Genomic DNA, 16,739 nt, shown 5'->3' with positions numbered 1-16,739 from the left:
AAATAATCTATATTAAAAATACAAAAATTTATTGAATAAGTTATATAAGATTTTTAATTTTTATTTTATCAAATTTTCAGGTTGACAGTGCTACAAATAATATTCGTAAATTACAAAGATCAAATGATGAACTTCAGGAACAAGTAGAAAGTTTACAAGTTCAAGTAGAACACTTGCAAAGCAGGTAAGGTATACACACTTTGAAGATTTGGATTTAACTATTTCATCAATAATTTATTTGTGATATCAAACACATCAAAATATTGATTTAAAATTTTGGGCTATCTAATAGAGACTCGCAAGCCAATTTACTCAAAATAATTTTATATAAATAATTTATTTTTAATCAAATTATGTTGTTTTATTATTCAAAAGTAATTTTTATTTTGAATTAATAATAATCTTATTTATTTCTTTAAAAATAATTTGTTTGGTTTTTATAATATAAATTATAAGAAATGTTTTGTTAAAAAGTTTTTTTGTAGAGCTATAAAATATTTTAGATTAAATAATAACAACTCTCCTGTGGTCACCATCTGGTCATGGTGGGAGAGCCCAGTAATTTTACTGATCCATGGAGCAATGTCAACTGGAGCACAAGCTTTTGGTAAGGACACCCATGCCAGTAAGGTCTATTGGGAGAAATGAAGCTACAACAAAAAGAAACACAAAGCAGTAACTCTAGCAGACACAAATAATACACCATTAAACTTACACTCACAGCATATGGACACGACACAACACATAAAAAGCATAGGCACTCCGTGGCAGGTATCCCTACAACCTGATCCAGGATTTTGTTGACAAAACTGCATCAAATGGCTGGTTAGCTCAAGGGGTGCCTCTTTGGGGAGACAGAAAGATTCATGATCGCCATACAGGACCAGGTCATAAATACTAAAAACTACAGAAAACACATACTCAAAGATACAACACTCACAAATGACACATGCAGAAAATGTCACATCATGCCAGAAACTAGACAACACATCACTTCTGGTTGCAAACTCTTGGCACATACAGATTATTTACAAATTAAGTACCAAATATAATACACCAAGAGTTTGCAAAGAAACAAATTATTAGACATCCCTGAACCATACTACAAATTCCACAGACAGTATTGGAAAACAATGTGCACAAAATGGACTACGACAGAGCTCTAATCACAGATAAAACAATTTACCACAACAGACCAGACATCCCACTCATTGACAAACACAATAAAATCACACAAATTATATCCAAACACTCAATGTACAAAACACATGCACTGAAAAAATCAGCAAGTACACAGAAAATAATGCATCTGTGGAGGATGGATAGATGCTTTTGGACATTGTGGCCTGGCTTACAATCAACATTACAATTCATCCCAAAAGTGTTCAGTGGGTTTTGGATGTTTCAGGATGTTTGTAGGCCAATCTAGTTCTCAATACTCATCAAATCATGCATGGTGGATTTTGTTTTGTAGATGGATGTGTTGTTTTGGTGGTACAAAACTGGGCCTTCACTAAACTGTTACCATAATATTGAAATACAAGGTGAGAATATTATTATAATCAATAGCATTGTACTTCTTGTCGTTGGAACTAAAGGCCTTATCCCAAACCATGAAAAGATGCCCTGACCATTTTGCTTTCTCCATCATACTGTACAGTTGGAATACACAGGCAGACAGATGACATTCACTGGGCATCCTCCAAACCTAAACTCATCCATAAGACTGCCATATGGTGAAATATAATTTGCTGCCTGACAGATTACAATTTATGTTTGCAAATATTTAACTATATAAATAATCTCAGTATATTAGTGGTTATTCACTTAAATAACAATGTGTAAATATCTGCTATCAAGAAAAATCTTACATTTTAGTGGAAGTTTTAAATATACTGTACATTTTATGACTATATAAACAGTTTTGATAACAAAAACAATTTAAAGAAAGAACAACTAAACTCATTAATAGTGAACTAAAATTTTTAAAATAATTTATTAAATATATTTATCATATTTTATGGCATATAAGATGCACTTCCATTTTAGTACAGAATATTTAGCTTAATTAAATACACTAAATAATTTCTCCTATCTTGCAACTTTGGCCCCAGTTTTTTTTTACTGTATTCTGGTTAAAAAATTAAAATTAGAATGCACTCTTTTATTTATTAGGGAAATAGAGAAGTTTAAAGGAAGTCATTTACAATTAAAATTTATCATTAAAGTATTCAACATGAATACATGCAAAAGCTGTTTAGTTATAGCAAATAACAACAATTTTATTCATCATTAATTGAAAAATCTCGACGATGATAACTTCTACCTAGCCCAACTCCAATTATTATCTGTAGGCCAATTTGGGAATTTATTAATCTATGGGAGGTTGCACCGTCACATATAACATGCATTTTAACGTTTTTTTTTTTTTTTTTGAAAATTGTGTCTTATCTGCTGTAAAACATGTTAGTAATAACTTGATATGATGGTAATTAAATTACAGAACTTCTATTTTTAAAGTTACAAAGTAGAGACTGCATTGGCATAAATTTTATTTTAGAAATAAAAGATAAGCTCTTATCTTTTATTTCTAAAATAAGATAGCATACTGTTCTGAGAGGTTATTTTGAGTAAATTATTTATTCTTTGTTTTAGAAACTTACTGAAAATGTTAAGCATTTGCATGAAGATGCACGTTGAAACTAAAGATTGAAGAGAGATACTGTGTTAGATATCTTCAATATTCGTTCATTCGATAGCAAACAGATTTTTTGTTATTACTAACTGCAAGCATATTGAGAATATACTTAAAAATATATAAGTTAAAAATAATACAGTTTATTAAAAGAACAGATCACCTGTATATATAAGCATAAGATGATAATCAACTGACAGCATTTTAAAAAATTATTTCGTTTACGCACGATTGATTCAAAATAATTTTACATTTTGTATCAACATACTTAGTCTTTGTTGGATAGCCTTTATAAAAGAGTAAATTTTATTAATTATGCATGTAATTATTTGTTTTAGTTATTTTCAACGAATTACACTTTTGTACACTTTAATGTTCTTTCAAATGATGATCTGGTCTAACGTAAGGGAAACAGGACACAAATGAATCTTTCTTTAATTTCTTTTTTTTCATGTACCTGTACATAGAGAGAGGGAACCTGCAAGATCTTCCCCAACTCTGGTTAGTACTAACATTTTACAACTTGAGCATGCTGTATTGTATCTCTTAACTCTGATCTATTCAAGTAATGCTTCTGGGTTATTCTATCAATAGTTAGCATTACAGATAGAAAGTAGACAAATTTCAGTGTTTATTTTTCATTTATTGATAAGGTTGAGGAACCTACCAAGCCATGTCCTGCTAGCCCGCCACACGAGCAACAGCCTGCAGGGGGAGACCTTCAGTGAGGACGACATTGCAGATTATTAAACGAAGAATATTCTGCCACGTACGTGAATTATCCGACGTTCCAAACAGAGTGTGGAATTAACGACCAATTTATCTCGGAGTGTCCCCAAACGTATTAGGTATTTATTATCTTTAGCTAATGCCGATAATCTTTTTTATCACCAGTCCCGTTTTATATACAACATTATATTCTATTATCTATTTTGTAAATTATTGATTAAAAATATATAAAAATTGTCAAATTATATATTGGAAAATTTATCTTGCTGAATTGAATGTATACACGTATGAGAATTGTAAATCTTGTAAATTTTAATTTCAGCATTTATTGTATAATTTGATAAAGATGAGAAATATTACTATTGCTTTCTGTTTTATAATTTATAATTGTATATATTGATATATATTATGTTTTTCTCATCTAAACATTGTACAAATTATTTTTTTAAATGCTATATTTGTTATTAAATTTGAGTTTATAATATGTTCTAAGTGAAAAATTTAAAATGCCGTACGCAGTTATTAAACTGAATTAATAAATGTAATATATTATGCTTATTTTACAAAAATACATTCAATGTATTGAATTTTGTTTTTCCATCCTGTATTTCATTAAATAAGAACATCATTAAAATTTTTGAGAGAAAACTGTGATAAAAAATAATTCTGAATATTTTTTATTATTCAAAAAGTTGTAGACAAAATTATTCATTTATTTACATTTTTCATTTAAAATTTAAACTATATATGATACAGAAACTTATACTTACAATAATTTTTAATAAAATTAGCATTTCATTATAAAACTATTATAGTTTATAATAGATAGGCTAGTTGACACATTTAAACAGACCTGTTTAAAACAAATTTGAAAGATTTTAATAAGAATATTTGCAATAAAAATAAATTAATACATGTAAATTCTATTCATAAAAATTTACAATATATAAGAAGAAAAAATTATGAAATGTGTTTTAATTAACAAACCCAAATTTTGAGCCCTAAATAGTTTTTCTGTAATATGAAGTGTTTTTTCTGAAAGCATAAACTGATTAAATCACTAAACTGCTATATTAAAACACTAAATAATCACCATGAAAACCTTTTAGCAGTAAGGAAATTAAGTAATGCATTTAATTATCAATAATATGAATATTTTTGGTCATTTTATGAATATATCATGGTCCTGGATTTTGTAAGTCTGTATCCTTCTATCAAGGTACAATCATGTTTCTGCATGTTGAGGGACCTTCTAAGCATTGTCAGCTATCCATACCTTGTTTGTTTCTTGTATTATTTCCAACTTGCAATGCTTTCCATCTGGAAAAGGGTGTCTCAATGAACAGCCTCCTGGTTGGTCTGTGTAAATTGGAGGGAAACAATCATCTACATAATTGAATAATCTACATAAATAATTTTCTATGAAATGTATGTTGTTGACATAGTTATATGATCCTAAAAACTTGAAAATGACAAATTTGCATCAGCAACAGTCAGGTGGCTAAACAGTTAAGGAGAAGCCTTACCAGTTGAGGGGACGGGATCCAATCCAGACAAGTTAAAACCCTAACAATTTTTCGGGAGTGGTCTGTCCAGATATATTGAGCCCTGTCCCATTTTAGGTCTGGTCAAACCTTAATGGTCTTGCTAAAAAGGCCCTCTTAGTGGTTACAGGGAGGAGAGAATTGGAAGAAAAAAAAAAAATTCTACAGTAACAAATCTGTTAACCTTGAATGTGGAAGCTACAAGGAAGTACATTTTATTGACATCCACTACTAGTGGAAGGGAGATAAACTTGCCAACTCCTGACGAATTGATTCTAGGAGTTGACAAGGAGTAAAAAGTTTCAGATTTAACATTTTTCACTATCCGTTGTCAGTGCTATTGCATATACTGTAATCTGTTATAATATACATTTCAAAAGTTGATCATTCGATAGTCAGAGAATTAAAAAATGTTTTGCTAAATTTCAGTCTAAGAAATCCAGGAGTGTTGGCAACATAAGGGCAGTCACGTGACATATGACAATTATGTAACTTATGAAATGGAGTGTTATGATTGGATGAAAAAGATAGTAATGATGTATGACTTTTGGATGCTTGCTCTTTTAAGCGAGATAGTGTAAAAGTGTGTTTGAATGGATTTTCTAAGAGAAGCGATACAAATCTGCTAATTGATTTATTTATATATGAAAAATATGCAGAAGAAACTAAATTCGTCTTCACATCATCTGGCCTGGCCCATCACCAGGAACAAAGAGTCTTCCTTTAAAGAGACCTTTGAAGAAAATGATTACTGCCAAATCTGTATGAATTTATAATTATACAGATTTGGCACTAACATTTTCTAATAGTTGGCTAATATCAGTTCAAAAAAAAAGTTTAGCGCACTGAACAATAAAAATTTCATGAAACCGAAGTTGAACTTTCATCTTTAAGATGGTAGAAATGACAAAATCACCAAGAAACAAATACTTCGGTTGATAAAAATGTCTGCCGAAGGCAATCGAAATTCCGTGTGTCAGGAGAGAAGACAATGTATTGAATTACCGACGAAAGTTCCAAAGTTCGTTAAACATCATCCGGTTGATGTCGAGAAGTGGCGTCAAATTGAACGTTGATACAGACCTTTCTCGAAACGTCGAAATTTGGAAAACCCGGAGGATCACATTTGACACGATTCAAATACTTTCCCGTATTATACTATATACATAACAAGCCGGGAAAGTAAAAACAGGCGAAACGGGAGTCCCCGGAAATTGGGGATGCCTGGTAACTGTTTTAAGTGGTTTACTTGGTGTTTATACGCCCTTGAACCCCCCACGAGACAGGAATACAGACACTTTGAATACTTTATTCGGGGTCCTTCCTGGACCGGGCGATCTCCACCCTTATACATTAGTCAGGGCCGTCTGTCTTGCACGCCCTTTGGCGGTGCCAGCTCCGTAACAGTAACATTAGTAACAAAACACTCGAGCTGAATTTACTATATTTTACATACCAATAACATTTAACATTCAGAATCATTTGTGGTAAATAATTTTCTACACGACGTCTCTCGCTCCCTTAACTGTTTTGACCAGTGTAGGAGATGGATTAAGAAAAATTAAGATTCAAATTTCCAAATAATGTACGGTAACGTTCCAGTTAAGTGAATAAATAAAGCATATTTGTCTGTTTTAAATATAATTTCGTTATAATATTATGATATAAATTGGATTGAGACCGGTAAGCTGGATGGCTAATTTTTCAAAAATGGAAAGTTTAGCAGATGTCAAAATTTAATCGGTTTAAAGTAACCATGGAAATTCATAGACAAAAACATATGTATAAAAGAGATTTGCAAATTTTGCATCTGCGACACTGAATATAAATAAATGTGCAAGGAATAATATTAAATTTTCATAAAAGATAAATATAGTGTTGCTTGGTTTTCTATAAATTCTAATTTTATCATATAAATACAGGCATACCTCGAGTTATGTCGTTTGTCAAAAAAGTATATGGAAAAATAAAAATCAAGTTTAAGTCATTTTATTCGACTTTACATCCGTCCGCCACAAATATCGAATTCGTAATATCACTAGAAAAGTGTTAAAAGCACATAAAATTATATTTATGTACATTTACAGTAAATGTTAGTATTATAATCATAAATCCTAGAGAACGAAACATGAAAACATCTGTGTTTCTGTGTTTTCGTCTTATTTAGCGGTCTTTAAGTGCTCATTATTGATGTAAGTAAATTCGACTTACGTCGCCTCTCCTGGAACCAATTACCGACGTAAGGCGAGGTATACCTCTAATAAATCAGCAACGAGTTGCTCAACTTTCTCAGCGCCCAGTGGCGTAGCGTGGCTGTCAGCCGCCCGGGGCGGAAGAAAATTTCGCCGCCCCCTTATTTAGGTATCTCAATTAAAAGATTAAAATATACAGTAATTCTAAAGAACTTTTCAGCAAGAACAATCATCATTATTGTGTATTGTACAGGTTCAAATTTTTACAAGCTATTATTATTTATTGTGAAATTTTGCTGCCCCATAAAACTGCCGCCCCTGCCGCCCCCACTACGCTACGCCACTGTCAGTGGCGTAGCGAACATAACTGGCGCCCGGGCGCGCGACACTTTATTGGCGCCCCCCTCCCCCTTCCCCTCCAGAAACACATATTGTTTGTCTTGGAGACCATTTGGACGCCCCTCTGCGAGTGGTGCCTGGTGCATGATACACCCCTTTGCTCCCCCCTCGCTACGCCACTGACGTTAATACAAATACTTGTACCTTAATCCGGGTGGTCAGGGGGAAATAAATAAATACCTTAATTATTAGAGGACAATGCAGAAAGTCTTAGCATTGTATGAAATTTGACAAATATCAAAGTATAATTTTCATAACAAGCGATTGCTACGGTTTAGTAATTATTTATTTTGGAAGTTTACTAATAAAATATTTAAACGAGTTAAAATATAAAATTGTTTAAACAATCAGACTTTGTTAATGATAAATATATTAGATACAAAAAAGAAAGTTTTAAATAATTTTGAATAAGATTTTGATCGTTTATAGGCCTAATTATTATAATTCTTGATTTACGAAGAATAAAGCTTGAATTTTGCAATGTAATTTTATGTAACCGAGGATGAATTTTAATTCGGTTCTAATCTTTCCGATAATTCATCCATTATGTTTTTATCAATGTGTTGGATATAATCTGATTCTTCAGAACTTCGGTCCATTTCGTTTTCGTTCATGCATTTATCGAAGGTTGAGTTTTTAGCTGCACATGGACAGGCTGTTGAGAGAATAAAATCAGTTTCTTCAAGTTCGTCTTCAATTATACATTTTTTATTATAATCGTTGGTCTTATCTTCATCATCCTCTTCCTTCTGCATTTTTTCAGTTCCTTCTGCTGTTTTTAAAGATAATCTATTCTCCTCTTCCTCATCGGCGTCGTCGTCATCCATATCGATTAGACAGACTCTCTTATCACACGGTTTACCCGATTTAGATAATTCTCCATTGTTTTTTACCACTGGTGAACTAGATGACGAATCCGAGAATAATTTTTCTTCGCCATCGCATATGCAGCATTTTATCTGGGCATTTTTCTCACATAACACGCAAACGATCTTCGAATGCTCTAGTTTTTCTCGTTTGCATTCGGGACAAATGGTTTCGAAGGTTAGACTTAAATTGCCGTGGTTACATTTAAAAAGATCTTTCTTCTCTAATTTACACAGTGGACACGACTTTTTGTCGGCCATAATTCTGTTGTGGCAAAAGTTTACAATATACAACAATGAAGAAGCATAATTGTTAATTTTTAATATTATGGCGTTAGAATGTACAGGTATAAATTTATGATTGTTGTTTATGCTAATTTTTATAAGAATCAACGTATACATTTTCTGTATCAGAAATATATTTATTGTATCTATCCCTTAAGATTTTCCTACTACTGAAATATATGTTCAAACATCAGTATGAATCTTGTACATGGTAGAAAGTAGATATGGGTGCTTAGTTCTATTAGTGCCGTAGTTCTGTTTTTTACCACGAGATGTCGCTACTTCGTGACGTCAAGAAGCTCGACAAGCATAATTCTAATTTACGGTCGGTTGTGACGGAACGCAATCGATGTAAATGAACAACAGTCAGAATTAATTTATTATAAACAAAATTTGCTACTATTCGTTTCTCGAACGGCAAATTTGTGTTTTGTCTAATATTCGATGTTTATATTGTAGCTTTAAAAGATGACTATTGTTCATTATTTTTATCAAAATATTTAAAATTATACAGTATATCATGAGAGTTATTTTACAGAATATGTAAACTTTCCTTCTTAAACGCTTTTAATCTCAAGATTTTCCTGCCGAATTTTCAATCTCCTACTCGAAATTTTTGTTTTCTTTTGTATTATTTAATAAAATTAGGCTATTCATTCGCTTTTTAGAAATAATTTAATCGTTTTATATTAGAAAATTTGCAATATTTTATTTTACAGTTAACGTTTATCTTTGAAATGTTTCACAAAACCAAACTCAATGTTCTCCATAGGCATCCTTATTTGGTTTTCACGAGATTTTTAAAAAACCTAACACCGGCCAATACCAAGAGTTAAGCGTATCTTGCGTAATTTGAGTAAAGTCTTTTGAATTGGTAGTTTAAACCCATCAACAAATTATCATCGTCAGTAAAATATTAATGAACTTTTTGTAGCCTCATTTAACGGATCTGCAATGATTTATTTCAATGTTAGCTAAAAAAAAGAAGCTATTCATAAGAAAGATGTTTTCTTTATGAAAAAGATTTATTGAAAATTATACATTTGCAACATTTTTATATACACAATCTGTTATTGAATGTTTTCTGAATTGAGTGTAGTCGTGATCCCTTGAGCCAGAGCCGCACGAGTACAATTTATAAATTCCATGATTTTTTAGACAGTACGACGCAGTTAACTTCAGTTGGTTCTCAACTCCTCTGGTGACTTTCCATTCGTAGAAATCTGTCAAATGCAGTACATAATATTTTTATTTACTACTGAATGAGCTGTTAATATTCACGAAAACAATTATTTTAAGATATATTAATTAAATACAGCATTTTTAAAATTTCAGAACAGAATTTATTTACCCTTCATATTTTTGAATTCCAGCTTCTCAATTTCACAGGCAAAACTATGTACAGGTACTGTACAGTACTTTCTCCAGATGTTCTCGTAATCGAAGGGAAGTAGAAAATCCTTCAGAACATGAAGTCTCACGACAGAATATAAACTTTTCCTCCATCAGAATTTGCTTATGTTCTAATCTTACATACTTGTTAGCAGAGCCGTAACTAGGGTATGGCCAACGTGGTCCCCGCCATAGGCACCGATTTAATAAAGGCGCCAACGAGAAGGTTTCGGAATAATATGTATTCGAAATTAATAACACAAAAAAAAAACGTCTATATTTATATTTATGATGGTATTTATGAGACTGGTAAGCTGGATGGCTAATTTTTCAAAAATTGGAAAGTTTACCAGATGTCAAAATTTAATCGGCTTAAAGCAACCATGGAAATTCATAGACAAAAACATATGTATAAAAGAGATTTGCAAATTTTGCATCTGCGACACTGAATATAAATAAATATGCAAGGAATAATATTAAATTTTCATAAAAGGTAAGAATAGTGTAGCTTGGTTATCGCTAGATTTTTCTTTTCTATAAATCCTAATTTTATCGTATAAATAATAAACCAGCAACGAGTTGCTCAACTTTCTCGGCAACATTTAAAATTTTGGTTGCGCTATCTGTTATCATATTTTATTAAAAAACTATTTATATTTTTAACTGTTATAAAATGGCAAAAGCTTAATTTTGAGGGCAGGAATGAGTTTTATAAAAAATCGTAAATGCAAATAACCAGTAAAATATCGTTAAGTTCGACCTTACTGGAGATACACACGACTCCATTATCTCCCCAGCTCCTCGACCTTTAGTCACCAAAATTTAACGGCCATCAATCCCTCTAATAAAGAAACCTCCCTGCAAAACTTCTGTACTTTTTGTCGAAATTTTCTGGAGTTATTAAGCTTCAAACAGGGTAAACAAAATCGTGCCCCCCACACCCACTAACATCCATACAGAAATTACTCCCGAATTTTTTGCATTTCTCGACGTTTAAAGGTGTCTTAAGTCCAAAAATAAAAATCTCGGGGGTCATTTTTTGACCGATTGCTACACTTTCCCTCTGTTATATATAACAGATGGGAAAGTAAGAATAAAACTATTATTTAAATAAGCTTAGTTTCAATTCCTTCAACGTTTAAATAGTATACAGAGCGATTCAAAAGGTGTTACACAAACTTTAAAGGTAGGTTAGGAATATAAAAGCAAACCATTTCCAACACCTAGGAACACATAGAACACTCGGGTGTCATTTGAGGCTAATAAGTATGTTGTGTACTTTACATATATTCCTTTATGCGATTCTTCCCGTACTTCTAGAAACTCCGAGTGGTGCTTGCAACCAAATGTTTCTAGGTCAAAATGGTTTGTGTTTAAATTCCTGACGTACCTTTAAAGTTTGTGTAAAACCTTTTGAACCACCCTTTATTGTGTACTAATTTTTATAAATAAGAATCAATGTTATGTTTTCTGTATCATAGAAATATATTTATTGTATAGATTAAGATTTTCCTACTACTGAAATATGTGTTCAAACATCAGTATGAATTTTGTGTATGATAGAAAGTAGATATGGGTGCTTAGTGTCTAGTTCTTCTAACAATACAGATAATTGGGCTTCAATTGCAAACCTATAAATTCCCACTGCCGTCCTCTTGTCTTAATCTCGAGAACGGTGTTAGACGAAAGGGTTAATCTTACCTTAGATAGCCAAGATGGCGGCTCGTCTCTGAAACAGTGGGGACGCACGTACTAACCTAACTTATTCTAATAAATTACCCCTATTCTAATATTTGGTTGGCAATAATTATGGTAATTTATTAGGTTAGGTTAGGTTAGTACGTGCGTCCCCACTGTTTCAGAGATGAGCCGCCATCTTGGCTACCTAAAGTAACATTAACCGACGAAAGTCGAGACCAGATATGGAAAGCGTAGTAACATTATTACTATATAGTTATAAGGGGCAGGACCACTTATAACTATATACAGTGGCGTAGCGTGGGTGTCAGCCGCCCGGGGCGGAGGAAAATTTCGCCGCCCTTTATTTAGGTATTATTATTATTTATTGTGAAATTTTGCCGCCCCCACTACGCTACGCCACTGACTATATAGTAATAATGTTACTAGCAACCCAGCACGATAAGGTGTAATGGCCAACAAGAAATAGAATGTAAAAGAAAGGTTTTTCCGACTCTGTGATGTATCAAGGTGAAACTAGAATGAAGTTAGCCAAGTATATTCATCGACTTCGATAAGAAGATGGGAAATATATTGCGTTTATTTAAAAGTAAGACCCAACATCGGATCTATTTTGATACGCCTCAATTTATAACCGTATAGGCTTGTATATTTATATATTGTTTTATGTTTTAATTAGATATACATAGATTTTATAATGCTGTTGCAGTCATTTTATTGTCCTAATTGGAAGAATTCGAACTTATGGTGTATACGCGTCCTTGCGTACAGCGAGTTAATGGTATGTCTAAGAAAATGTACGTGTGTTTAGATAAATTTTTGAGCAATTTATCTTTGTATGATGTGATATTCAGAATACTGTATATACTCTTTCTTGTTTAGTTGACTGATGAGGGGCTAGGTGCCCGAAACGAGTAGAACTACCCGTATCAACTGAATAAAGATGGGAAAAAAGTCAGGTGTTTAATTAATAACACAATCTTGTGTTCAACACTCAATAAAACAGTAAAACACGGTTTCAAAAAACAAATTATTATTTGTTGTTAATTATTTGTTATTCCGCGTGCCATATTGTAAGCATTAATATCTTTATAAATGTTAATGCGTGACGAAATTTTTGACTTCGAATAATGATTTTAATTAAAGGAAATCAAATGAATACGCTGTATTTTGGTAGTTAAAGGTCGAGGGGGAGGAGAGAGGAGTCTTGTGTCATATCTCGCGTAGGGTCGGGCTTAATGACGACTATACTCGTTATCATCATTTACATTTTTTTATATGAAGCTCATCCCTGCTCTCAAACATCAAGCTTTTTGCCGATTTATAATTAATATAAATTTCTTTTTTTTAGAAAAATATATTAACAGATGGCGCCACACGCAGTTCTAAATGTCGGGAAAGTTAAGTAACTCGTTGCTGGATTTTTTAATAGTTATGTGTCGGTTAAAAAGGTTGTAAATTAAAATCAGCTGAGGAGGACACTTTTTTCCTTTCGTTGTCGAAATGCTTACTGGAGTTTTTAATCGTTGAATAAACATAGGCTAGTATGTGGTAAGTCTGTTGTTGGTTATTTAAACCAAATATTTAAACTTGTTTTTTTAATTAATTAATTGATCTCCACAACACACCGGTTAATTATAGAACTATGGAGCTGGACCTATATTAGTTGAAAGTAATTCGACCACGCATAGGTATGAATTTTGTGCATTTATTTTCTGTTTGAAAGTATTGCAGACCTGAAATAAAGTATTGTATAACCAATACACTGTACACTTACTCCTGATACTTTCCTACAATCTCCTAATGCTTCTCCACACAGTCTCCTATGGAGCATGACTTAACAATGATATGTTGAAATAGTCAGTCATATGTTCAATGTAATTCTGGCCAATAAACAAATACATAACCCATTTGTTCTTAAAGATAATTGCTGAGACTGTATTATGTATAGATTTTTGTCTTTTCATTTTACAGCTACAGTCTCACTTTTAAGTCATTGATATACAAAACTATGAGTCCGTGAAAAATTTTAAAAATAATAAATTATAGCATAATATAGTAAAAAGTGAAATAATCAACCTCAAACCACGCCACTATTGAATAATCAGAATAAAAAAAACTACCGAAGAAAATAATTGAGATGGTACCAAATTTCCATCTAAAAATGGTGAGCTGCCATTAAAAAACAACTTTGTGAAACACCATTCTAAGTTTACGAAATCAAAATTTCGTTAACAAATGCACTGTATTGTGAGACCCGAGTGATACTTGTGCTCGCGTGTTAAAAATTGATGTCAAATCAAGGGATCGGGCTTTGATTCTAACGCTCGTTAAAACTGGAAAAAAACTTTAATAATTTTGTTATTTCCCAATTTTATTTATCAAGAGAAAAAACGTTTTTAAATAATCTTAAAAGGAGAACTAGCGTGGAGATTGTGTGTCAGACTGACAAGAATTCGAAACAATTATAAATATGAGCAGGAATTTGAAGGTGCGATTACTTTCCCTTTATCGAATAAAATGCGATGTCGAATTTGACCTTTCGTAGCCCGAAATGGTCTGTTATCTATCTGGATATAAGAAGCCGACCAATCAAAAAGCTAGAGATTCGGGAAAAAGAATCCTTTAAAAGCCTGGATCTCAAGGACAAAAGCAGACTTTCCTCTATCTCCTGTGGTGAGTTATCTGCCAGGTCTCCATTGAATTACTTAGACTTCATCCCTAACGTCATCCTGCTGTCTCGGATTGTTCTGGTTTTCACTATTCATCACTGGACTTCCCGACACCCATAGAAGCATCTCGACTGACTTCCCCGGGGTCGTCGACACTATAGACCATCACCAACAGTCGACGAGACGCACTACATATTGTAAGATTTAGCGTAAATAAACGGGTTTATTTGTAACTGCAGCTGTCTGCCTCACTTCCCTTCACCCCACATTCGATAAATCCTGACATTTGGTTATCGCTAATTCGGCGATCTCAGAGTATTGTATTGATGAAATAAGGCAGCCAACACTCGTACGATCTGCCAAGGGGATGACTCTTGTGATGATTTTGTTTGGGCAAAATGGTCCCTATTTAGATGTAAGACACGTGAAAACTCCACGTGGCCATCCTGTTGATAACGTGTGGATCGTTACCAATTAAACTTACCGGTGTTTATCCGTGAGGTCATTGGCGGAAAACTCATATAAATGGAGTTGGTACCAAAATTATGTGTTAGATATAACAATGTACAGTACATCTATGTGATAAATTAATAAAAGTTAAAACTTAAAACATAAGTTACTTTTATATATTTATACAAAGTTATACTCATACCATCATTATGTTTAATACGGAAAATACTTTTAAGTTAATAATTACATCTTTCAGAATTTTTCAGTACAATGAAGACACCGATTAATCTATTATTGATTTTGATACATGCAACGTTGTTTGCACTTCATTCAAGTCAGGTGAATAATGGTTTCTTGGACATTTGTCCAATCAATGATAAGGTATTAATGTGTTTAAATATCAATAAAATGAAAGAATGTATGATTTTCAGTAATAGGTATGTTAATTACCATTAGTTTTAACAGGTATGTTAATTATCAGTAATGTTAAAATTAATCTCAATAATTTATGATTTAATTATTCAGTTTTGATATTGTTAATCTACTGAAAGCAAGCTCACATTGTGATATTCTGAATATTGTTAATCACAGTTTAAATAGTGATCCTAAGGAGCTGATCAGCAATTTTTTACCCCCAAGAGTAAATGTTAGTGACCCATTGGAGGGATTATTAATATTTCCAGGTAAGAAACTGCCAAATATCTTTGACACAATGAATTTTAATAATGTTTCTAGCCTAAAAATTAGTATAATTCTTAGGAACTAAATGGTGCGGACGGGGAGATAGAGCAGAAAATGACTCGGATCTGGGTATATTCAAAAAAACTGACTCCTGCTGTCGACAGCACGATAAATGTCCAGTGGTGATTAATCCTGGAGAAACTAAATATAACTTAACCAACAATGGCGTTGGTGCCCTGTAAATTTTTTAATATTTTTTCTATCGTTAACAATAAAAGCATAATTAATTTCATATCCAAAAATATAAATTATAAATATTCAAATTATTTTCTTTTGTGAAATTTCAATTAAATATTTCTAAAAGAAAAATTAAATTAATTGAAATTTTTCTCAAAATCTAAATGGAAATATGCATATTTGTGTACTCATATTTCTATTTATTAATTTATGTGAATGTTATCTAATTATATTTAAAATAAAATGTATTTGTTTTTTCATTGTACAGATAATGCCACTATGATTAAATCAATATTGCTTTTGTTTTATTAGAGTGTCTTGCGAATGTGACCAGCAATTTCGCCAATGTCTTAACACTGTAAATGAGGAAGAATGTGGTATTCCTTTTGTTGTAGGTGTGCTTTTCTTCGACGTACTCCGACAAAATTGCATAAATTGCACCCAAACAGACAACACTTCTTCCAATAGGTGAGTATCAATATGATTAATCTGATAATAATTACTTAAATATTTTGAAATTAATTATCTTAAACCTTTCTAGTGAACAACCGACAATATCAAATGCTACTAAATGCCATTATCAAGATCCGGAACCTTACCCATGACGGAGTTTCTATTGAAATTTATTATTCTTCTAACATTATTTTTCTTTAAATGTCTCCTTTAAGTTCTAATTGAATAAATAGTGTTCGTGGCATAAATAATATATGCATCTGATTGCCTTCCATCTAAAATTTGTTAACGATTAAAATATATCTTTAAATACAGTTAATTCAAAGTATAAAATTAAGAATCATCTAGTATTGATTTCATTGTCATCTCAAACAGCAGCAAATACACATAAATTTGTTATATAAATTATATAGGTTGTTCTTTATTATTACCTAAATATAGAGGAG

The 16,739-nt window shown here is 32.0% G+C and overlaps 2 protein-coding genes across 6 annotated transcripts in view; both read left to right on the top strand.

Annotated features, from left to right (window-relative positions):
* LOC136983014 (coiled-coil domain-containing protein 102A-like) overlaps positions 1-4,044 on the top strand; it is a 45,215-nt gene extending 41,171 nt beyond the window's left edge. For 2 of the 5 annotated variants that reach the window (XM_067279617.1, XM_067279615.1), the window contains 3 exons: positions 81-184; positions 3,163-3,196; positions 3,349-4,040. In XM_067279617.1, coding sequence (XP_067135718.1) covers positions 81-184; positions 3,163-3,196; positions 3,349-3,423 — 213 coding nt within the window. In that variant the 3' untranslated portion in view covers positions 3,424-4,040. Of the gene's footprint in view, positions 1-80; positions 185-3,162; positions 3,197-3,348 lie in introns of all 5 variants that reach the window. The other 3 variants (XM_067279618.1, XM_067279614.1, XM_067279616.1) reach the window with 3 other exon arrangements.
* Positions 4,045-15,192: 11,148 nt separating this feature from the next.
* LOC136983082 (phospholipase A2-like) lies at positions 15,193-16,464 on the top strand. Its single transcript, XM_067279715.1, has 5 exons — positions 15,193-15,359; positions 15,448-15,605; positions 15,682-15,841; positions 16,153-16,308; positions 16,382-16,464. The coding sequence occupies exons 1-5, from the start codon at positions 15,193-15,195 to the stop codon at positions 16,443-16,445; spliced, it is 705 nt and encodes a 234-aa protein (XP_067135816.1). The 3' UTR covers positions 16,446-16,464.
* Positions 16,465-16,739: the final 275 nt, after the last annotated feature.

Source organism: Centruroides vittatus, unplaced genomic scaffold (assembly GCF_030686945.1).
Source record: "Centruroides vittatus isolate TY-2023 unplaced genomic scaffold, ASM3068694v2 contig_875, whole genome shotgun sequence".
NCBI lineage: Eukaryota > Metazoa > Arthropoda > Arachnida > Scorpiones > Buthidae > Centruroides > Centruroides vittatus.
Note: the sequence above shows the minus strand (reverse complement) of the source record. Positions and strands in the feature narration are given on the sequence as shown.

Coding starts and splice junctions, on each gene's coding strand:
- LOC136983082 (XM_067279715.1), top strand. CDS start 15,193: ATGAAGACACCGATTAATCTATTATTGATTTTGATACATGCAACGTTG. Junction 15,360..15,447: donor TGTATGATTTTCAGTAATAG/GTATGTTAATTA, acceptor TTAATTATTCAG/TTTTGATATTGTTAATCTAC. Junction 15,842..16,152: donor AACAATGGCGTTGGTGCCCT/GTAAATTTTTTA, acceptor TTGTTTTATTAG/AGTGTCTTGCGAATGTGACC.